This window comes from Nicotiana tomentosiformis, chromosome 7 (assembly GCF_000390325.3).
Source record: "Nicotiana tomentosiformis chromosome 7, ASM39032v3, whole genome shotgun sequence".
NCBI classification, from domain to species: Eukaryota; Viridiplantae; Streptophyta; class Magnoliopsida; order Solanales; family Solanaceae; genus Nicotiana; species Nicotiana tomentosiformis.
Window position 1 is genome coordinate 7,490,048 of NC_090818.1, and position 24,582 is coordinate 7,514,629.

At 39.6% G+C, this 24,582-nt stretch overlaps 2 protein-coding genes across 2 annotated transcripts; both read left to right on the top strand.

The window, feature by feature from the left end:
- The first annotated feature begins 1,309 nt into the window (after positions 1-1,309).
- On the top strand, positions 1,310-7,511 carry LOC104093817 (2,3-bisphosphoglycerate-independent phosphoglycerate mutase). The gene is made up of 9 exons (XM_009599630.4): positions 1,310-1,471; positions 2,300-2,427; positions 3,054-3,204; positions 3,669-3,872; positions 5,048-5,472; positions 5,782-5,974; positions 6,074-6,169; positions 6,322-6,477; positions 7,108-7,511. Exons 1-9 carry the CDS (start codon positions 1,310-1,312, stop codon positions 7,270-7,272), a joined length of 1,680 nt encoding a protein of 559 aa, XP_009597925.1. The 3' UTR covers positions 7,273-7,511.
- A 16,321-nt stretch (positions 7,512-23,832) lies between these two features.
- On the top strand, positions 23,833-24,294 carry LOC138895216 (uncharacterized). The gene has a single exon (XM_070179882.1). It carries the CDS (start codon positions 23,833-23,835, stop codon positions 24,292-24,294), a length of 462 nt encoding a protein of 153 aa, XP_070035983.1.
- Positions 24,295-24,582: the final 288 nt, after the last annotated feature.

The following is a 24,582-nucleotide window of genomic DNA, read 5'->3' on the forward strand; positions in this document are numbered from 1 at the left end:
ACGCCCACCCCTCTTTTAAAAATCATCTTACATACACTTTTTACGAAAAACTTTTTCACACATTTTTCCAACCAAAAAGGTAAAGCGACAAAAATTTTGTTTCGAGAAAATGGGTATCCGACCCAATAGAAGGCCCAAAGAAGCTAATTGGACCATTCCCAAGGCCCGACGGCGAGCCGCCTCCGAAAACATCACTTTCTTGATGGTCAAGCATAACTACTTTGGCACATTAGCATATACCCCCTCCTTTGTTTATTTAAAAAGAAAAAAGAAAAAAACGTAATAAACATATTTTTTGCATAATATTTTTATAAAAATAACAGCGTAATTCATCACCATTCACGCTTAACTCTTTCTTTTCCCCTTTGACTTAAAACAATTATTCCATTTTTATTAATTGTTTTCTCAAAAACAACATGAACCATAACTATTCATCCCTAGCTTTTTCTTTTATTCCTTTTTTATTTTCTTTTGCCTTCTTCATCCAAAATATTTTTTTTGTTCCTTTTTTACTTACTTGTTTCTGTACTATTGGTGCACAAGTCATGCTTCTTTAGATCTTTCTCCTTACTTATTACAAAAACTAAAAGACTTGAATTCATTTACGTCAAATCATTTAAAAGAAAGTTACATGTAAGCATTCATAAAAAGTAGACCTATAATCAGATGCGGACTTACATTATATCTTGACGGGTCATTGATATCCGAAAATTTCGATAAAAACTTCATATATATATTTATAATTTTTTTTAAAAAAATAATCAGATATTAATATATGCCCCATACAATCTATATGAGCAGTAATAAACCTGTAAGTCTGTAATAACATGTAAAAACATTTTAATAGTGTAATTTTTATTTTTTTACATTACCCATGGATATTAGCTAAGCTCAAATAAAAATCTAAATAAACAAATATTTTATTTCAAGATTCTCACGTGCCCCCTCACGTGTAAAACCTAACTAATCTCACTTTTCTCGAGTTTTCCTTTTCTTTTTCTTGTGAAAATTTCTACAATATTCTTTTTTATTATTTGTTCAACAAGTGTAGGCTTCCGATTTTTCAGCTCAGCAATCCAATAAAAAAACCCCATCACCCGTTCATTAGTTTCTCCACTACAACACCTTTTGCTCTCTCTTCTCCTCTACTATATCGCTTCCTATAACTCCTCCTCTGTATTAAGGTATTTTCTCTTTTACATAAATCTATGTTTATATCTTTTATGTTCTTTGATTTGACCCTACAGATCTGATTGATGTACTAATTTTCTTGTTTTTTTTGGGTGAAGAAAATTTTAAGATCTGAGATATGGGAAGTTCAGGAGATGCATGGAAATTGAAGGACCACCCTAAACTTCCAAAGGGAAAGACAGTAGCTGTGATTGTTTTGGATGGTTGGGGTGAGGCTAAACCTAATGAGTTTAATGCTATCCATGTTGCTGAAACTCCTGTTATGGACTCCCTCAAGAATGTAAGATTTTTGGTTCTCATTTTCTTTTTTTGGTTAAAGATTGTAACTTAATGGATTTATGATTTGTTTTTCTTATCTGGGTCTTTGTTAAAAATCTTTTATTGGGTGTTCCTGGAAAAGCTCATGTAAATGCTTTTTTTAATTTCTTTGGTTAAAGATTGTTGCTTTATGGATTTATGATTTGTTTTTCTTATCTGGGTTTTTGCTAAAAATCTTTTATTGGTGTTCATGGAAAAGCTCATGTAAATGCTTTTTTTTAATTTCTTTGTTTAAATATGGTTTAGCCGAGGGTCTATCGGAAACATAAGGCTGCGATACATCGTATACTCCCAAGACCCCGCTTGTGGGAATACATTTTGTTGTTGTTGTTTAAAGATTGTTGCTTTATGGATTTATGATTTTGTTTTCTTTATCTGAGTTTTTGCTAAAAAAATATTTTATTGGGTGTTCCTGAATAATGGAGATTGAATAAGGCTCATGCAACTGCTATTTTTTTTTTTTTGGTTAAAGATTGTTGCTTTATGGATTTATGATTTCTTTTCTTTATCTAGGTTTTTACTAATAAATATTTTATATGGTGCTCCTGAAAAATGGAGATTGATTAAGCTCATTGAACTGCTGTTTTTTAAATACCTTTGGTTAAAGATTGTTGCTTTATTTATTTATGATATGTTTTATTCATCTTGGTGTTTGCGAAACTTTGTTTTATAGTACATGCTCTGAAAAATGGAGACTGATTAAGGCTCATGGAACTGTTTTTTTTTCTTTGTTGCTTTTTGGATTTATGATTTGTTTTATTTATCTTGGTGTTTGCTAAATATTTTATAGGGTGCTCCTGAAAAATGGAGATTGATTAAGGCACATGGTAATGCAGTGGGACTGCCCACAGAGGATGATATGGGTAACAGTGAGGTTGGTCACAATGCTCTTGGTGCTGGAAGGATCTTTGCTCAAGGGTGAGCTCTTTGCTTCTGTACATATGAAAGAAATTCATGTACATGTTATTCTGTTGTTGTCTTTTGAAAAGCTTGTTTTTGCTGGAGTATTCAGAGATCTTGTAGGTTAATGTTTTTTTTCTTTTTTGTTGGGGGATTCTTATCTGTTAAATTCGGTCTGAGATTAGTTGTTTAAAGTTAATGTTATATGATTCATGCAAAAAAAGAGATTAGTACTTTGGAACTGAGTGGAGATTTTTGATTGGTATTGGGACCAGAATCTTGTTTGATGCCTTAGAGTTTAGTCCCAAAAACTCAGTCTTAACTAATCAAACCAAAGAGAAAGAAAAATAAACAGAAATCAGAAGCAAAGAAAGAGCTTTCATCAATGCGTGGAACAATTGCTTTCTCTCCTTGATTGGCTGCATAATTGATGTACCTTTCGTACTATGGCCCACATTGCGGTACAAGCAGATTAGCTTTTGAGACTGCCTATTTCTACCACCATTCGTGATTAAGAACTTGGTTATACTTAACTGATTCCATATGATTTTATGCAATCACTGGATTAAGGGAGCTATTCTTCCCTTGGTGTTTTTTTAATTTAAATAGTTGCTTATTGTTGTCTCTAATGTATTTCTTTGTAGTGCAAAGCTTGTTGATCTGGCCCTTGCCTCTGGTAAAATCTATGAGGGAGAAGGTTTCAAGTACGTTAAAGAATGTTTTGAAAAAGGAACTTTGCACCTCATTGGACTCTTGAGTGATGGGGGTGTCCACTCCAGGCTTGATCAAGTGCAGGTATGCATATCAGTTTTTTAAACAATACAGTGATGATTTATTTACGTTTTCCAGATACCTATTGGTTTCCACTCACTTCAAAGTCAATAACAAGTACTCCCTCCGTTCTACTTTATGTGAACCTTCTCGGAGTACGAGAGTCAAACAGACTAAATTTTGATGTGAATTCGAGCATGGAATTCCTAAATTATTTGAAATAATATGTTACCTTCTCAATTGTTTTTTGAAATAATGTGTAGAAACTATACAAAGAGTACTATAAATCACAATAATTCATAACTCAAAATATTTGAAAGTATTTTCAAAGGATGTGGTCAAAGAAAATCTTGTTCGACTCCCCCAAATAGCAATAGTGTAACATAAAGTGGAATAGAGGGAGTACTATTTTTCTTTAAGTCGGTATATTGATTGAATTTTCTAGTGCCAAAAGAGATTGCTACATGTAATCTTGATTTTGGTTGCAGTTGTTGCTGAAAGGTGCTGCTGAGCATGGTGCCAAAAGAATTCGTGTCCACGCCCTCACTGATGGGCGTGATGTTCTAGATGGCTCTAGTGTGGGCTTCATGGAGACTCTTGAGAATTCTCTTGCACAATTACGTAAAAAAGGTATTGATGCCCAGGTTGCATCTGGCGGAGGTCGCATGTATGTTACCATGGATCGATATGAGGTAAATTTGTGGCTTTTAAATATCTGCATTTTGGAATTTTTTTCCTTCCGATAATGTTTGCCTCCTGCATCTAATATTGGTCAAAGCTTCTAATGCCCTGTGTAAAGCTAGAAGCAGCCTTCATTTCAATAATCCGTTAAAGAGACTTTTTTGGTTAACATTGGCTTGATAGAATTTTGTTTAAGTTTATCTTCTTCAACTTGTCTAGGTATATGATTGATGCTGAATAATTTAATCAGATAAAATTTGTTGTTGTTGCTCAGTGCTTCCTTTTGTAACTGTCTTCTATCTTAATATGTTTGCCAAAGAAGCAATTTGTTTCATTGCTGTCCACTCTTAGTTTTAACTGTATGTTGTTGTACCCCTTCGACTCTTTTCAACATCAACATTTCATGTCTATAGTTGTCTCCTAAATATAATGGGGCGGGGCCTAACTCAACTCCAAAAGCCAGCTCATGAGGTGAGGATTGTCCAAGACCATACAAAGAAACTACAGCCCATTACCTCAACTAATGTGGTACATTCAAACACCGTGTACGCCCAGAACTAAACAACTAGATGTGGATAACATAACATAGAGGCTCATCATTGGATAACCAAACAATAGGGATAGATCTGGCTATATCATGTAATGAATGAAGAGATGAAGAGATTTTGACAATTCTGAGCTTATCGGGGGTCAAAAAGTGTACAGGACAACCTAAAATCGGATAGAATCAGATTTACATGTCAAAATAACGATCCCCCTAATTGGCCCTAATTGATATATACAACATTCTCCTCAGTTGCAGCTTATTTACATTATCATATTCCTAACAGACACCAATAACACATAGCCGCTTATCAAAAAAAGGTAACAGAGCAGAGTTTCAATATACAATACTTTTCGGGGACCACCGTACTACCTTGACATTGATGTGTTCTGTTGTTTGTGATATAAACAGTTCTTCTGAACCTTCAAGAATTTTTTTCTTTGGTTGCTTTTTTCTACTGTGCTCATCAGGTCAATTTGATCAAGTTGACCTGATGCTTCAGGCTTGTACTGTCTTCTATTATCTTTCCTTCACAACTGTCATTAGTTATCATACCAACTTCTATGCTTTAAACAAACTTTCTGGGATTTCATTCTTCATGTCCTATTGTTACTTATCATTCATTCATTCATTTAATGCCAGAATGACTGGGATGTCGTTAAAAGAGGTTGGGATGCTCAAGTTCTTGGTGAGGCTCCACACAAGTTCGAGGATCCTGTTGAAGCAGTTAAAAAGTTGAGGCAGGAACCCAACGCCAATGATCAGTACTTAGCCCCTTTTGTTATTGTTGACGATAGTGGAAAGCCCGTTGGGCCTATTTTGGATGGTGATGCTGTTGTGACTTTCAACTTCAGAGCTGATCGTATGGTCATGCTCGCAAAGGCCCTTGAATACGAGAACTTTGATAAATTTGATCGTGTACGAGTCCCTAAAATCCGTTATGCTGGTATGCTCCAATATGATGGTGAGTTGCAGCTTCCAAGCCACTACCTTGTTTCCCCTCCAGAGATTGACAGGACATCTGGGGAGTACCTAGTGCGCAATGGTGTTCGAACTTTTGCTTGCAGGTAGGTTGATGTGATATCTCTTCTGGTGCCTTTGTTTGGAATACCTTGCAGAAGATTGAAATTGCTATTATTTGTTCAAAATGCCTGATTTTATTGTATAGGCAGCTGCTAATTTTATTAACATAAACCTGGAAGTCAAAGAGCCTTTATTGTTCGAAAAAAGTGAACTAGAGATTAAATTAAGAGTTTATTCGATAGATTGATATGCCATTCTACATAATAAAATATTCTACATGAAGAAACATCTATACAGAAGTTTATAATTTTTTTTTGAGCTAGTATTAACAACTCTTATTCTTGTTTAAACAGTGAGACTGTTAAATTTGGTCATGTCACCTTCTTTTGGAACGGAAACCGCTCCGGGTATTTTAACGAGAAATTGGAACAGTATGTAGAAATTCCAAGTGACAGTGGGATTACATTTAACGTTAAGCCAAAAATGAAGGCGCTGGAGATTGCTGAAAAGACTAGAGATGCCATCCTTAGCGGGAAATTTGACCAGGTAATATATGGAGTTGCTTTGCGAGTGTTTATGTTTTCAAAAAAGACTTTCTTTTTAAAAAAATAGAAAGCTTACCCTGGTTTCCGAATTATTTATTAGGTACGTGTGAACCTACCTAATGGTGATATGGTGGGGCATACTGGTGATATCAAAGCAACGATTGAAGCTTGCAAGTCCGCTGATGAGGCTGTCAAGGTAATGATGCTTCTTTGGATTCAATTGTTCTGAGTGTCATAAGATTTTCCTGTGATTTTTTTTTTTCTCACATTTTTGCGATATCTTTAATGTTTTGCGATGATAGCTGTCATTGGACATCACTAATGGTTGTGACTTAATCTTTCTTGCAGATGATCCTTGACGCTATTGAACAAGTTGGTGGAATATATCTCGTTACTGCTGACCATGGAAATGCTGAAGATATGGTTAAGAGAAATAAGAAGGGAGAGCCAGCTCTTGACAAGAACGGGAATATTCAGATACTCACTTCTCACACTTGCGAACCTGTAAGTAATTCATTCATTTTTTCGCAATGAAAACCTAAATTTTGTATCTGTTTTTTCTTTTTTCGTGTGGAGATCTGAGATATAGAAAACTGGAACAGCATGCATTATTCTAATACTTCCAGCAGTTCCTCACGCTATTTAGAAGAATATTAGGGAGAAATGAGACATCAATTAGTACAGGGAGGCAAGGCATAGCCATAATTTCAACTTTATGGGTTTTGGCATTTAGAACGACGAATTCGAGTGCTAATAACTGGATTCTGAATTTAATATTTCTACATATTTAATGTTTAACGCAAATATATTGTTTGAGCAAAATCTAATGGGTTCGGCTGAACTCGTAGTCGGGCTTCTAGCTCCACCCCAGTAGGGAGGAGGGTAAGGGGGACCTCCTGATTAGTAAATCTCAGGATTGTGTTCATTTATGAGGACAACTTCAAATACTAATCTTTGTCATCTTTCCATAGATTTTGTAATATGAAAATCTATTGAAACATATACAAAGAGTTATTGAAAACACTGGTTAGAAATTCGAAAGAAAGGTTTAACTTAGCAATTGCATCATTGCATGTGTGCTCTCCTATTGCTGGTTTGGTTCGTGGAATCGATATTTTTTTTTCCCCCTTATAGGTTCCTATTGCAATTGGTGGTCCTGGACTGGCACCCGGTGTGAGATTCCGCCAAGATCTCCCTACTGGTGGGCTTGCTAACGTCGCTGCAACCTTTATGAATCTGCATGGCTACGAGGCACCAAGTGATTACGAGCCAAGCTTGATTGAGGTTGTTGGCAACTAGATATCTCAGAGATTTTAGGGGAGTTTGAAATTTTGGCGCAAGTTGGAAAGTGATAATGACTACATCTTATACTCTTTCCAGTTTATTTGAATAAGACATTTTTGAGCTTGTATTAACAGAAGTTGACATTCTATCCCATGGCCCTTGTTAAGCTATGATGGAAGGAAGAATACAACATACTGTTCATGTTAAACCCCTGTAATCTTTAAAGGCATCAAGTCATCTTGAGATTAAGTTTTCGTTTGGTGGCTAAAAGTTCTTAATCCTCTACTATATGTAGCATGAAATGCATAATCTGTTTGATGCTCCTTATTATTATTACTAGTCTCTCGTCACGTGCGTTGCATGTGTATCCCGAGAAGGGACAGATCCAGGGTTATGGTATTGGATTCACGTAAGACGTTGAGCATAATTTATGTGTGAAAATCCCCTAAAATTGTAACAAATAATAATATGAACCCATAACTTTTAAAACATAATAGGTTCAATAAAACAAATAACAATAATCTAGTGTAAACCACGAGTGAATGGATTCAATGCTAAAATCTTAAAGATTGAAACCCATAGAATTTAAATCTTGGATTCGCCTTTGATCTCAAGTTTTTTAGTACAAAATATTTAAAAACACATGAGTAATTTAGTACAAAATTTTAAGAAAACCATGAGTCATTTAATACATTTTTTTTAAAAAACCATCATATAAGATTATTAAAATATGTTTTTGAGCAATAAAATAAAAACTCTCACATTTGTTATAAATGAGATGAATGCATGTGAGTGAGGAATGCATTTGTCTGTCCATTTAACGTACTTTGTATTCATGTACTCAATTAAGAAGTACATTAACTTAAAACCTTTGAATGTATTTGTACCTTTATAAATAGGGAACTTTTGACCCTATGAATAACACACCAAGAAAAGAAATAATAAAATCATTCTCCCTCACATATTTTGTCTCCATTAGTATATTGTTCTATTGTGCTCTCATTTCTTAATACGTTATCAACACGGGGTTCTAACCGAGGTTATCTGTTTCATCCGAATTTTATCTTCGTCCTAAAAGAGGTAGTCAGTTTCTTTTCCAATTCAGGTATACATTCCTATGTTTATAACGTTTCTATTAGGATCTTCTTTAACCTGCAATTTAATTACCATATGCATCACTTGTTTTAAATATGATTATAATAATTGCATTGATATGAAAACAATAAGTTTTGGTTAAATTATTATTTCATTATATAAACTACGAAGAAGTTTAATCCTACACATAAATAAATAAGGATTAAAATTGAATTACAATAATTAGACTAATTAAGCCCACATTCAAATATTCTAACAGAATATGCATTTAGAAGGAATTCTTGTAGAATTTTCAAAAGGTTTAAATGTGTCTTCAATAAATTTATCACCTAAGTGTACAAACTAATTAATGACTTTAAAATTAATAATTGAACTATTAGATGAATTGTATTGAATGTTGAAACTTGTCGGAATTGATATCATCTAGTTTTATGCCTACTAAGCTTATTGAAACGTATTCTAAGTAGAACAAAATTATACTAGTACATATTAATTCAACTTATTTATTCTATGGAAATATACTTACATGTCTAAAATTTTTGTGGGTAATATTAAACACTAATTTATCATCGCACTGCATATAATTGTTTGTTTGATAATTTTACATATAGAATATTAATACACAATTATGTATTTGTCACGACCCAAAATTTTACCACAAGAGTCGTGATGGCACCTAGTCTCTAAGACTAGGTAAGCCGATTTTCATTACATTTTTGAAGCTATTTTTTTTTTGAAACTAACAACGGAAATAATTACAATATACAACCTCCCAAGACTGGTAGTACTGAGTCACGAACTCTAACTGAAGACATAGAATGATCACGAGGACCGAATATACAATACTGTTTGATTACAAGTTAACAGTACAATGAAATGAAAAGACTCCAAGGGACTGCGACAACCAAGTAGCTCTACCTTGAATACTTACGATCCCGCTTTAACTCTGCTCAAGTCCGTTATCTTCAATACCTGGCTCTGCACAAAAATGTGCAGAAGTGTAGTATGAGTACGCCACGGTCGGTACCCAGTAAGTATCAAGACTAACCTCAATGGAGTAGAGACGAGGTACAGTCAAGACACTCACTAGCCTAATAACCTGTGCAATATAATATACAAAATAATAGGAAACAAATAATAATAGGACAACATGGAACAACCAGTGATATGCACAACAGACAACAAGAATACCATTAATATCACTCAATAATTAATAAACACAAGTACACCCAATTAAATCAATGTAATGACCCGGCCGGTCGTTTCGAGAGTTATAACCCCGTTTTCCCCATTCCTACTTCTTTTTGTGTTATTAAGCTATATTATATTATATCGGGTTAGTTGGTTCGAGTCCGGAAGGAACTCGGAGTGAAATGAGACACTTAGTCTCATAATTGAAAATTTTAAGTTGGAAAAGTGAATCGGATATGGACCTATGTGTAAACGACCTCGGATTTAAATTTTGATGATTCCAATAGCTCCGTATGGTGATTTTGGGCTTAGGAGCGTGTCCGAAATATTATTTGGAAGTCCGTAGAGGAATTAGGCTTGAAATGTCGAAAGTTTTATTTTTGAGAAGTTTGACTGGGGGGTTGACTTTTTGATATCGGGGTCGGAATCTGATTCCGAAAATTGGAATACCTCTGTTATGTCATTTAGGACTTGTGTGCAAAATTTGAGGTCAATCGGACGTGATTTGATAGGTTCCGGAGTTTTTTTTTGTAGAAATTAGAAATTTCAAAGTTCATTAGGCTTGAATTGGGGCGTAATTCATGATTTTAGCGTTGTTTGAGGTGATTTGAGGATTCGACTAAGTTTGTATGATGTTTTAGGACTTGTTGGTATATTTGGTTGAGGTCCCGAGGGCCTTGGGTGAGTTTCGGATAGTTAACGGATCAAAAATTTAACTACAATAGCTGCTGCAATTTCCTTGTATTGGAAATTTCTTCTGCCAGATTCGAGCCCAGAAATCTCTAAGAAATCGAGCCCACGATCGAAGCCATGATCGAGCCCAGGGTCGAGGGCCACGATCGAAGCCATGATCGAGCCCAGAGTCGAGGGCCATGATCGAAGCCATAATTGAGCCTAGGGTCGAGGGTCATGATCGAAGGCCTAGGATCGAGAACCAGGATCGAGGGCCAGGATTGAGGACCAGGATCGAGGACTTCGATCGAAGGACAAGATCGAAGGCCAAGATCGAGGTAGAACCGAGGTTGTCTGGGCAGAATTATAAAAATAGGGACTTCGTCCCATTTGTCATTTTTGACAAATTAGAGCTTGAGGAGAGGCGATTTTTGATATATTTTCAAGGAAAACTTAAGGTAAGTCCCTTGTGATCATTTCTACTCCATAATATTGAATTAGCACCGAATAATCCGACTAGATTACATGATTTTGAGGTATAAATCGGAGATTGGAACTTAGAAATTTGGAAATAAGATTTGTAGATTTGAGGGTCGAGTTGAGGTCGGATTTTGGTAAAATTGTATGGGTAGACTCGTGGTTGAATGGGCTTTCGGATTTTTTAAACTTTTGTCGGGTTCCGAGACGTGGGCCCCACATGCGATTTTTGAGCTAAATTTCGAATTTTTATGAAAATTTAGTATTTTCTTATGGAATTAATTCCAATAAATTTTATTGACTGAAACAAATTATTTGTGACTAGATTTGAGGCATTCGGAGGCCGAATTGCGAGGCAAAGGCATAGAAGAGTAAAAAGTTTCACGTTTTGAGGTAAGTAACGATTGTAAATCTAGTCCTGAGGGTATGAAACCCCGGATTTTCGTATCATTCTACTATTTTGAAGTGACGCACATGCTAGGTGACGGGCGTGTGGGCGTGCACTGTTGGGGATTTGTGACTTGGTCCGTCCCGTAGCAACTGTAAAGTTGTATACTTTGTTGAAACCATATGATACTTATATGTTTTAGAAAGAATTTCTGTAAATTGGGCTGAATGCCATGTTTGGACCCTTAGGGGCTGTTTCTTACCATCCTCTCATTGTTTTCGATTGAAAATCTATACTCAGTCATATTTATACTTGTTTACCGCATAACTAAGTTTTATGACTCTATTTTGATGCATATAAATGTTTTGGGCCGAATGCCCTGTTTTATTGAAATGCCCGAGAGGCTTGAGAGGTTTATGACTGAGTGAAGCCGAGGGCCTGATTTGTGAGGATGAGTGTGGATCGGGGCTGCCCGCCTGCAGCATATTTATGATTGAGTGAGGCCGAAGGCCTGATTTGTGGGGATGAGTGTGGATCGGGGCTGCCCGCCTGCAGTATACTTTATTAGTTTGGCACGTGAGTTGTCCGTGCAGATTATAGCGCTTGGGCTGAAGGAGCCACTCCGGAGTCTGTACACACCCCAGTGAGCACAAGTACCTACTGAGTGCGAGTGCCTAGTGCTGAGTGACTCGGAGGCATGAGCGATTGTGAGGTATGTCCGAGTGGCAAGAGTGATTGTGAGGTATACCTGAGTGGCACGAGTGACTGTGAGGTTTGCCCGAGGGGATGTATATGAGTGACGTTTTGCTTGAGGGGCTGTTTATGATTTCATCATTTTTGCTCACCTTTGCATTGAGCCTTTGTTTGAAAAACTGTTGGAAAAACGTCTTTAAATGATTTTTACTGGAACTGGGTTTAAAATAGATAATTTGATTCAAATCCTGATTTTTTAAAAGCATGTGGTATTTTACTGAGATTTTCTGATATGAACGTTATATGCTTTATTGCTCGTCACTACTACTCAGTCTTTATTTATTGTTGTTACTTACTGAGTTGGCGTACTCATGTTACTCCTTGCACCTTGTGTGCAGATTCAGGTGTAGCTGGACACGGTAGCGGTTATTGAGTGTTCTGGTTCCAGATTTTCTTGGAGATAGCAAGGTAGATGTTTGGCGATCGCAGCCCCTGCTCTTCTCCCTCTTATCTTCCTCTAGTTGTATTTAGCTATTTTCTAGGCTGAGTTAGCCTTGATATTGTTAGACAGATTGTAGAAGATGCTCATGACTAGTGACACCCCGATGTCGGGCTTTTCTTTTTCGCACTTCTATTTTTCTTTAATTGGAACTCTTTAAATGGAGATTTTATGTTAAATAATCTTGAAATTATCTTTGAAATGAAAATATCGATTTGTTTTTGGAAATTAGTCGTCTTGCCTAGCTCCACGATAGGCACCATCACGACAGAGGTTAGTTTGGGTCATGACAGATTGGTATCAGAGCCTAGGTTACATAGGTCTCACGAGTCATGAGCGGGTTTAGTAGAGTCTTGCGGATCGGTACGGAGACGTCTGTACTTATCTTCAGGAGGCTGCAGAACCTTTAGGAAACTTCACATTCTTGGATTCTTGTCGTGCGAATTTGTTGATTCTAGTAATTAAACATGTGTTGTTTTATTCTCTCACAGAGGTGAGGACTCGTACTACCGGTAAGGAGGGCCAGCTACCAGTACCACTAGCCAGGGCCGCGAGAGGCCGAGGCCGCAGTAAAGGCTGTGGTAGGGGCAGAGGTACAGCCCGTACATCAGTTGGGGCAATACCTACAGATCCACCGGTTGTCCCAGATCAGGACCAAGTTCCAGATGTTGATGCACCAGCTCAGGCACCACATGTGCCTATTGTGATTCCAGGCCTTCAGGAGGCCCTAGCTCAGATTCTGACAGCGTGTACTGGCCTTGCTCAGAAGCTCTCTATTTCGACGGCCGCAACCACTTCTCAGGCCAGGGGAGGCACTCAGACTCCTATCGCTCGCACACCCGAGCAGGTTATTCAGGGACTTCAGACACCAGAGCTACCACCAGCCCAGCCTGTTGCTGTTGCTTAGGATTATGTGGTTCCTGCTATGCCTGAGGATGATCAGCGCAGGTTGGAGAGGTTTGGGAGACTTCAGCCACCACCTTTCAGTGGCACAGAGAGAGAGGATGCTTAGGACTTTTTGGACAGGTGTCAGAGGATACTCCGTACTGCTGGTATTTTGGAGACTTGTGGGGTCTCATTCACTACCTTTCAGTTTTCTGGGGCTGTACTCAGATGGTGGGAGACTTACGAGAGGCGTAGGCCTGTTGGCGCAACACCCCTTACTTGGCAGCAGTTCTCCATGGTCTTTTTGGAGTAGTTCGTGCCTCGATCTCTCAGAGAGGAGATACACAGACAGTTTGAGCGGCTTCGCCAGGGTGATATGTCTATGACGCAGTATGATATGCGGTTCTCTGAGTTGGCCTGTCATGCTATCTGGTTGGTTCCCACGGACAGAGAGAGGATCATGAGGTTTATTGATGGCCTCACTTATCAGCTACAGTTGCTCATGACCAGGGAGCGAGTTTCGGGTGCTACCTTTGATGAGGTTGCCGACATTGCTCGGCAGATTGAGATGGTTCGCGGGAGGCCAAGAGGCCTCGTTGTCAGGGTGGATTTAGCGGTGCTCCTTTTGGGGGTCAGTTCCAGCACGGTAGAGGTCGTCATTTCAGACAGGCTCAGTCAACTTGGCCATTTCATCGGGGTGCATCATCTGGCCATGGTTCTCACAGTTCTCATCAGGGCCACTCATCACTTAGTTCCCTTCCAGTTCAGAGTACGTCCCGTGCTCCACCTGTTCAGGGCTCTTCCATACCAGGTTCTTCTACCAGTCATCCCGGTGCTAGGGGTTCCCTTCAGTTTCCGCCGCCAGCACCAGAGAGTTATTTTGAGTGTGGGGAGCTTGGGAATATGTGGAGGCAATGCCCTCATAGTCATAGAGGTCTATCTCAGCAGAGGAGTCAGCCTCCGACTACAGCACCAACTACCTCACCACCCGCCCAGTCAGCTCGGGGTGGAGGTCAGTCAGCTAGGGGTCGCCCTAGAGGGGGAGGCAGATCAGGGGGTGGTCAGGCCCGTTTCTATGCTCTCCCTACCAGACCAGATGCTATTGCTTCAGATGCTGTGATTACAGGTATTGTCTCAGTTTGCCACAGAGATGCCTCAGTATTATTTGACCCTGGTTCCACGTATTCATATGTTTTCTCGTATTTCGCCCATTTTCTGGATATGCCCCGTGAGTCCTTAGTTTCATCTGTACATGTATCTACTTCTGTGGGCGATACTATTATTGTGGACTGCGTATATCGGTCATGTGGGGTGACTATTGGGGGTCTGGAGAGCCGAGTAGATCTATTGTTGCTCAGTATGGTTGACTTTGATGTGATATTGGGTATGGATTGGTTATCTCCATGTCATGTTGTTCTAGATTGTCACGCTAAGACGGTGACATTGGCTATGCCAGGAATTTCGAGGGTTAAGTGGAGCGGTTCTGTAGATTATGTACCAAGTAGGGTGATTTCATATTTGAAGGCTCAGCGCATGGTTGAGAAGGGTTGCCTATCTTATTTGGCTTTTGTGAGGGATGTTAGTGCAGAGACTCCTGTCATTTATTCTGTTCTGGTGGTACGTGATTTTCCGTATGTGTTTCCTGCAGACCTACCGGGCATGCCGCATGGCATGGATATTGACTTTGGTATTGATTTGGTGCTGGGCACTCATCCCATTTATATTCCACCGTATCGTATGGCACTGACGGAGTTGAAGGAATTGAAAGAACAGCTTCAGGAACTCCTTGATAAGTGGTTTATTCAGCCTAGTGTGTCACCATGGGGTGCACCGGTTCTATTTGTGAAGAAGAAGGATGGTTCCATGAGAATGTGTATTGATTACAGGTAGTTGAACAAGGTCACAGTCAAGAACAAGTATCCTTTTCCTCGTATTGATGATTTATTCGACTAGCTTCAGGGAGCGAGGGTGTTCTCCAAGATCGATTTGAGGTCCGGTTATCACCAGCTGAAGATTCGGGATTCAGATATTCTTAAAACAGCTTTCAGAACCCGATATGGCCATTATGAGTTCTTGATGATGTTTTTTGGGCTGACTAATGCCCCAACAACGTTCATGCATTTGATGAACAGTGTATTTCAGCCCTATTTGGACTCATTCATTGTTGTATTTATTGATGACATCCTGGTGTACTCCCGTAGCCAGGAGGAGCATGCTCAGCATTTAAAGATTGTATTACAGAGATTGAGGGTGGAGAAGCTTTATGCAAAGTTCTCCAAATGCGAGTTTTGGATCAGTTCAGTAGCATTCTTGGGGCACGTGGTGTCCAGTGAGGGTATTCAGGTAGATCCGAAGAAGATAGAGGCGGTGCAGAGTTGGCCCAGATCGTCCTCAGCCACGGAGATTAGGAGCTTTCTTGGTTTGGCGGGTTACTACCGTCGCTTTGTGGAGGGATTTTCATCTATTGCATCGCCCTTGACCAAATTGACCCAAAAGGGTGCTCCATTCAGGTGGTCGGATGAATGTGAGGAGAGCTTTCAGAAGCTCAAGACTGCTTTGACCACAACTCCAGTGTTAGTTCTGCCATCAGCTTCAGGTTGTTACACCGTGTATTATGATGCCTCGAGGATAGGCATTGGTTGTGTTTTGATGCAGGAGGGTAGGGTGATTGCCTATGCCTCGCGCCAGTTGAAGACCCATGAGAATAACTATCCTGTCCATGACCTTGAGTTAGCAGCCATTGTTCACGCCTTGAAGATTTGGCGTCATTATTTGTATGGGGTTCATTGTGAGATCTATACTGATCACTGGAGTCTGCAGTATCTGTTAAAGTAGAAGGATCTTAATTTGCGTCAGCAGAGATAGTTGGAGCTTCTTAAGGACTATGATATCACTATTTTGTACCATCCGGGGAAGGCCAATGTGGTGGCCGATGCTTTGAGTTGCCGGGTAGAGAGTTTGGGGAGTTTAGCATATCTTCCAGCAGCAGAGAGACCTTTGGCATTAGATGTTCAGACCTTAGCATGCTAGCTTGTCAGATTGGATATTTCGGAGCCTAGTCGGGTATTGGCTTGTGTGGTCTCCAGGTCTTCTCTTTATGACCGTATCAGGGAGCGTCAGTATGATGACCCTCACTTGCTCGTTCTTCAGGATAGGGTTCGGAGAGGTGATGCTAGGGATGTGACTATTGGTGATGACGGCATGCTGAGAATGCAGGGCCAGATATGTGTGCCTAATATAGATGGGCTTCGAGAGCTGATTCTTGAGGAGGCCCACAGCTCGCGGTATTCCATCCATCCGGGTGCCGCGAAGATGTACCAGGATTTGAGGCAGCACTATTGGTGGAGGCGGATACAGAAGGATATAGTTGGGTTTGTGGCTCGGTGTCTAAACTGTCAGCAGGTTAAGTATGAGCATCAGAGACGGGTGGCTTGCTTCAGAGGTTAGAGATCCCAAAGTGGAAGTGGGAGCGGATCACTATGGACCTTGTAGTTAGGCTCCCATGGACTTCGAGGAAGATCGACGCTATTTGGGTTATTTTGGATCGGCTGACCAAGTCCGCGCACTTCATTCCAATTGGTACTACTTACTCTTCAGAGCGGTTGGCTGAAATTTACATCCCAGAGATCGTTCGCCTGCATGGTGTCCCAGTTTCCATCATTTCAGATAGGGTTACTCAGTTCACACCGCAGTTTTGGAGGGCCGTGCAGCGAGAGTTGGGTACTCAGGTTGAGTTAAGCACATCTTTTCACCCTCAGACAGACGGGCAGTCCGAGCGCACTATTCAGATATTGGAGGACATGTTGCGTGCTTGTGTCATTGACTTTGGGGGTTCATGGGACCAGTTTCTGCCACTCGCGGAGTTTGCATATAACAACAGTTATCAGTCGAGTATTCAGATGGCTCCGTACGAGGCTTTGTATGGGAGGAGGTGCAGATCTCTGGTTGGATGGTTTGAGCCGGGTGAGGCTAGGCTCTTAGGTAGAGACTTGGTCCAGGACGCTTTAGATAAGGTGAAATTAATTCAGGAGCGGCTTCGCACGACGCAATCCAGGCAGAAGTGCTACGCGGATAGGAAGGTCCGTGATGTGTCTTTTATGGTTGGGGAGAAGGTTTTGCTAAAGGTATCACCCATGACGGGTGTTATGAGGTTTGGGAAGAGGGGCAAGTTGAGCCCCCGGTTTATTAGGCCTTTTGAGGTGCTTCAAAGGATAGGAAAGGTGGCTTATAAGCTTGCCTTGCCACCCAGCTTGTCGAGTGTGCATCCAGTGTTTCATGTTTCCATGCTCCGGAAGTATATTGGAGATCCGTCCCATGTTTTAGATTTCAGCACGGTTCAGTTGGAGGGTGATATGACTTATGATGTGGAGCCGGTGGCTATTTTGGATCGACAGGTTCGAAGGTTGAGGTCAAAGGATATAGCTTCAGTGAAGGTGCAATGGAGAGGTCATCCTGTGGAGGAGGCCACCTGGGAGACCGAGCGATAGATGCGGAGCAGATATCCACGCCTATTCGAGACTCCAGGTTTGTTTCTAGACCCGTTCGAGGACGAACGAATGTTTAATAGGGGGAGGATGTAACGACCCGACCGGTCGTTTTGAGAGTTATAACCCCGTTTTTCCCATTCCTACTTCTTTTTGTGTTATTCAGCTATATTATGTTATATCGGGTTAGTTGGTTCGAGTCCGGAAGGAACTCGAAGTGAAATGAGACACTTAGTCTCATGATTGAAAATTTTAAGTTAGAAAAGTAGACCGGATATGGACCTATGTGTAAACGACCTCGGATTTGAATTTTGATGATTCCAATAGCTCCGTATGGTAATTTTGGGCTTAGGAGCATGTCCGGAATATTATTTGGAAGTCCGTAGAGGAATTAGGCTTGAAATGCCGAAAGTTTTATTTTTGAGAAGTTTGACCGGGGGTTGACTTTTTGATATCGGGGTCGGAATCCGATTTCGAAAATTGGAATACCTCTGTTATGTCATTTAGGACTTGTGTGCAAAATTTGAGGTCAATCGGACGTGATTTGATAGGTTCCGGAGTTTTTTTTGTAGAAATTAGAAATTTCAATGTCCATTAGGCTTGAATTGGGGCGTAATTCATGGTTTTAGCATTGTTTGAGGTGATTTGAGGATTCGACTAAGTTCGTATGATGTTTTAGGACTTGTTAGTATATTTGGTTGAGGTCCCGAGGGCCTCGGGTGAGTTTCGGATGGTTAACGGATCAAAAATTGAACTACAATAGCTGTTGCAATTTCCTTATGTTGGAAATTTCTTCTGCGAGATGCGAGCCCAGAAATCTCTCAGAAATCGAGCCCACGATCAAAGCCATGATCGAGGGCCATGATCGAAGCCATGATCGAGCCCAGATACGAGGGCCATGATCGAAGCCATGATCTAGCCTAGGGTCGAGGGTCATGATCGAAGGCCTAGGATCGAGAACCAGGATCGAAGGCCTAGGATCGAGAACCAGGATCGAGGGCCAGGATCGAGGACCATGATCGAGGACCTCGATCGAAGGCCAAGATCGAAGGCCAAGATCGAGGCAGAACCGAGGTTGTCTGGGCAGAATTATAAAAATATGGACTTCGTCCCATTTGCCATTTTTGACAAATTGGAGCTTGATGAGAGGTGATTTTTGATATATTTTCAAGGAAAACTTGAGATAAGTCCCTTGTGATCATTTCTACTCCATAATATTGAATTATCACCGAATAATCCGACTAGATTACATGATTTTTAGGTGTAAATCGGAGATTGGAACTTAGAAATTTGGAAATAAGATTTGTAGATTTGAGGGTCGAGTTGAGGTCGGATTTTGGTAAAATTGGTATGGGTAGACTCATGGTTGAATGGGCTTTCGGATTTTGTAACTTTTGTCGGGTTCCGAGACGTGGGCCTCACAGGCGATTTTTGAGCTAAATTTCGGATTTTTATGAAAATTTAGCATTTTTTATGGAATTAATTCCAATAAATTTTATTGATTGAAACGAATTATTTGTGACTAGATTCAAGGCATTCGGAGGCCGAATTGCGAGGCAAATGCATAGAAGAGTAAAACGTTTCACGTTTTGAGGTAAGTAACGATTGTAAATCTAGTCCTGAGGGTATGAAACCCCGGATTTTCGTATCATTCTACTATTTTGAAGTGACGCACATGCTAGGTGACGGGCGTGTGGGCGTGAACTGTTGGGTTTTTGTGACTTGGTCCGTCCCGTAGCAACTGTAAAGTTGCCTACTTTGTTGAAACCATATGATACTTATATCTTTTAGAAAGAATTTCTGTAAATTGGGCTGAATGTCATGTTTGGACCCTTAGGGGCTGTTTCTTACCATCCTCTCATTGTTTTCGATTGAAAATCTATACTCAGTCATGTTTATACTTATTTACCGCATAACTCAGTTTTATGACTCTATTTTGATGAATATAAATGTTTTGGGCCGAATGCCCTGTTTTATTGAAATGCCTGAGAGGCTTGAGAGGTTTATGACTGAGTGAGGCCGAGGGCCTGATTTGTGAGGATGAGTGTGGATCGGGGCTGCCCGCCTGCAGCATATTTATGATTGAGTGAGGCCGAAGGCCTGATTTGGAAGGATGAGTGTGGATCGGGGCTGCCCGCCTGCAGCATACTTTATTATTTTGGCATGTGAGTTGTCCGTGCAGATTATAGCGCTTGGGCTGAAGGAGCCCCTCCGGAGTCTGTACACACTCCTAGTGAGCGTAGGTACCTACTGAGTGCGAGTGCCGAGTGCTGAGTGACTGGGAGGCATGAGCGATTGTGAGGTATGCCCGAGTGGCAAGAGTGATTGTGAGGTATGCCTGAGTGGCATGATTGACTGTGAGGTTTGCCCGAGGGGCTGTATATGAGTGATGTTTTGCCCGAGGGGCTGTTTATGATTTCATCATTTTTGCTCACCTTTGCATTGAGCCTTTGTTTGAAAAACTGTTGGAAAAACGTCTTTAAATGATTTCTACTAGAACTGGGTTTAAACTAGATAATTTGATTCAAATCCTGATTTTTTAAAAGCATGTGGTATTTTACTGAGATTTTCTGATATGAACGTTATATGCTTTATTGCTCGTCACTACTGCTCAGTCTTTATTTATTGTTGTTACTTACTGAGTTGGCATACTCACGTTACTCCCTGCACCTTGTGTGCAGATTCAGGTGTAGCTGGACACGGTATCGGTTATTGAGTGTTCTGGTTACAGATTTTCTTGGAGATAGCAAGGTAGCTGTTTGGCGATCGTAGCCCCTGCTCTTCTCCCTCTTATCTTCCTCTAGTTGTATTTAGCTATTTTCCAGGCTGAGTTAGCCTTGATATTATTAGACAGATTGTAGAAGATGCTCATGACTAGTGATACCCCGATGTCAGGCTTTTCTTTTCTGCACTTCTGTTTTTCTTTAATTGGAACTCTTTAAATGGAGGTTTTATGTTAAATAACCTTGAAATTATCTTTGAACTGAAAATATCGATTTGTTTTTGGAAATTAGTCGGCTTGTCTAGCTCCATGATAGGCGCCATCACGACAGAGGTTAGTTTGGGTCGTGACAATCAAGCCCTTCAAATAAATGTCTTTCACATATAATTCTTCCAGATAACTCTCTTTCAAATATAATTTTCTCAAATAATTATTTTTCAAATATAATTCTTTCAATAAATCTTTTCAAATATAATTTTCTCAAATAAATATCTTTCAAATAAAATTCTTTCATATAATACTTTCTAAGTAAAAATTCTTCCAAATAAATATTTTGAATATAATTCTTTCAATTAAAAAGTCACTATGTGACACCTCATTTCATAATCATAAAAATACGGGTCTCAGCCCATTTTCATATTTTTCGTAAATACGGGTCTCAGCCCATTTTCATATTTCCACGGCACCTCGTGCCCATAATTAAATCATCATATTTACCTGGCACCTCGTGCCCTCATTTCATATCACAATTGCACGAACAATTCACGTGCCAAATATTCTCATTATTTACTCACGGCACCTCGTGCCCACATTTTATTTTTTTTATAATCCGCCTGGCAATAGCCACAGGCTCTCAATTTCAATATAAATCAGATTGTTATCAATTTACCAACAACAAGACAAGTTGCACAAGCTATAGAAATAAACACAAAAAAATCACAACATCACATGAAAATTATCAACATCACAACCCCACATCATCACATATCGTCTCTGACAATAGCCACCCTTATCGCTCCTATTGCCACCCTTATCACTCCTTTAGCCACCCTTATCGCTCCGCCCAGACAATATCAGTAGCCACCCTTATCGCTCATATTGTCACTCCTATCACTCCTATAGCCACCCTTATTGCTCCGCCCAGACAATAATCCAACAAACACAACAACAATGAAATGTCACCCTTATAACCACATAATATCAACGGTGAAATGCCACCCTTATCTCCCCAAAATAACAACTCACATAACACAATAATTTACACGGAAAATTATCACAACAACATAACAAAAATTAATTCATATCACAATTTGCCCAATGGCCACAACAAAATTTCAAAGCTACAACCAAGTCAATTAATTTCACAATAAATAGCCAAAAGCTCTACACAATATGTACAACACCCAAAAACAATGAATAGAGATAGAAATTACTCAACATAAAGTAAAATTTTCATAAAAATTAAATTTTTAATAATTATATAAACACCTCTTCTTAAGCTCATTTAATTAATTGTTTGCAGAGGGGAAAATCCAAAATGTAATTAAATTCCAATAATTATCAGACCAGCAAATTCATGAAATTTCATAAATAATCAAACAACAATTACATCACATTGTCATATAACAATAAAGTCAACAACAAGGATTTAGGCACGACAAGTAGATGAATAAATATATGCCAACAATTATCCAATTTACTACACAATATGCTCAAGACTCTAACTCAATAAAATTTGCACATATAAATCAAGTACGTACTCGTCACCTCACGTACATGGTTTTCAATTATACAAATTGCACATAAGACTCAATGCCTAAGGGAAAATTACCCCACTCGAGGTTAAGCAAGACACTTACCTCGACTTGCTCCAATTTAAATCAAGTAGTATGTCTTTTTCTCGATTTTTCCAACTCCGATCGACTCGAATCTAATCATAATTAATTCGATACAGTCAACAAAAATTATAGAATCAATTTCATAAGAAAATACTATATTTTTCAATAAAAATCCGAATTTAACTCAAAAATTTGCCTGTGGGGCCCACGTCTCGGAATCCAGTGAAAGTTATGAAATACGAACACCCATTCACTCACGAGTTCAACCATACTAAAATCATCAAATTCCGATATCATTTCGTCCCTCAAATTGTGATTTTTCATTTTGAAAGTTTTCTTCAAAACTAACATTTTCCTCAACTCAAAACACAAATTAAATGATAAAAATGAAGATAAAAATAGTGGAATATATTAAATACTAAGTGAAGAACACTTACCTAATTGAATTGCTTGAAAAAACCACCAAGAATCGCTCAAAACCGAGCTCTATAAGTCAAAATGTAATAAAAATTGCCTAACCCTCGATTTGAAAATCTTATATTCTGCCCAGGTGATTGTGCATCGCGAACGCAGAGAAAGGATCGCGTTCGCCAAGAAGAAAAATGAACTGCCCAGTTGTGCTTTGCGAACGCGATGGGTTGTTCGCGAACGCGGAGAGGAAAAATCTAATGGCCCACGAATGACTTACGTGAACGCGAGCAAAGGGCCGCGAACGCGAAGAATAAGAGCAGGAAACCTTCGCGAACGCGAAAAAGAAACATGAGGCTGCCATGAAGAGCTTCGCGAACGCGAGTGTCTAATCGCGAATGCGGTGGAGGAAAAGACAAATCTTCGCAAACGCGATGGGTTTAATGCGAACGCAAAGAAGAAGTATAAAGTGTTCAGCAGTAACACTTCGCGAACGCGAGGTGATCTTCGCGAACGCGAAGAAGAACACCAGAAAACAGAAACAGCAGTTCAAAAATAAATGGAAATGGCCTGTAGCCCATCCGAAACACACCCGAGGCCCCCGGGACCCCGTCTAAACATACCAACAAGTTCCACAACCTAACACAGACTCGCTCGAGGTCTCAAATCACATCAAATAACACCGAAAATACAAATCGCACCACGAATCGGACTTACGAACTTCCAAAACTTCCAACTTTTAAAACTCGTGCCGAAACCTATCAAAGAAACCCGGAATGACGTTAAATTTTGGAGGCACGTCTCAAATGACATAACGGAGCTGTTCCAACTCTCGGAATCGCATTTCAACCCCGTTGTCAAAAAGTCAACCCCGGTCAAACTTCCCAAAAATTCAACTTTCGGCATTTCAAGCTTAATTCCACTACGGACCTCCAAATAATTTTTCGGACACGCTCCTAAGTGCAAAATCACCATACGGAGCTATTGACATCATCAAAATTCTATTCCGGAGTCGTTTGCTTAGAAGTCAACTCCGAATCTTTAGTAAGTCAAACTCGACCACACCCGCGGGTCATAATACATATTGCGAAGCTGCTCGAGACCTTAAATCACTAAACGGGGCGTAAATTCTTAAAACGACAAGTCGGGTCGTTACAGTACTGCACTAAATTGATAATAGTTCTTGTCATTCTAATTCCCTTATTTCTATGATAGTTTTCACTATGTCGAATTTGTCAAAGCTTGAATTTATGATACTTGACATCTCTAGGAATAACTATTTGCCATGGGTACTTGATGCTGAAATTCACCTTGACGCTAAAGGTCTTGGTGACACTATTAAAGAAGGAAATGAAGCATCAAGTCAGGATAAGGCGAAAGCCATGATTTTCCTTCGCCATCATCTCGATGAAGGGTTAAAAAGTAAATATGTAACCTTGAAAGATCCATTTCAATTATGGACTAGTTTGAAGGAACGATATGACTACCTAAAGGCCACGGTATTGCCAAGAGCTCGTCGTGAGTGGATGCACTTACGACTACAAGATTATAAGACCATAAGTGAATATAATTCTGCTGTATATAGAATAATTTCCCAACTAAAATTATGTGGGGAACCTATGAATGATGAGGACATGCTGGAAATGACTCTTTCCACTTTTCATGCATCAAATATAGTGTTATAGCAGCAATACCGTGAAAAGGGCTTTAAGAAATATTATGAGTTAATTTCATGCCTTTTGGTGGATGAACAACATGATGCCCTTTTAATGAAAAATCATGAAACCCGCCCCACTGGATGAACTCCATTTCCAGAAGCGAATCTGGGAACGATAGATCCAAAGTCTGAAAAAAGACAAAATAATTATCGTGGCCGTATAAATATACGTGGGCGTGGCCAGGGGCAAAATAATAATCGCCATGGTAGTGGTCGTTATAAACAAGAGAACAATAAGGGTTCTCAGAATAATCCT

Coding starts and splice junctions, on each gene's coding strand:
- LOC104093817 (XM_009599630.4), top strand. CDS start 1,310: ATGGGAAGTTCAGGAGATGCATGGAAATTGAAGGACCACCCTAAACTT. Junction 2,428..3,053: donor GGAAGGATCTTTGCTCAAGG/GTGAGCTCTTTG, acceptor ATTTCTTTGTAG/TGCAAAGCTTGTTGATCTGG. Junction 3,873..5,047: donor TTACCATGGATCGATATGAG/GTAAATTTGTGG, acceptor ATTTAATGCCAG/AATGACTGGGATGTCGTTAA.
- LOC138895216 (XM_070179882.1), top strand. CDS start 23,833: ATGTCGAATTTGTCAAAGCTTGAATTTATGATACTTGACATCTCTAGG.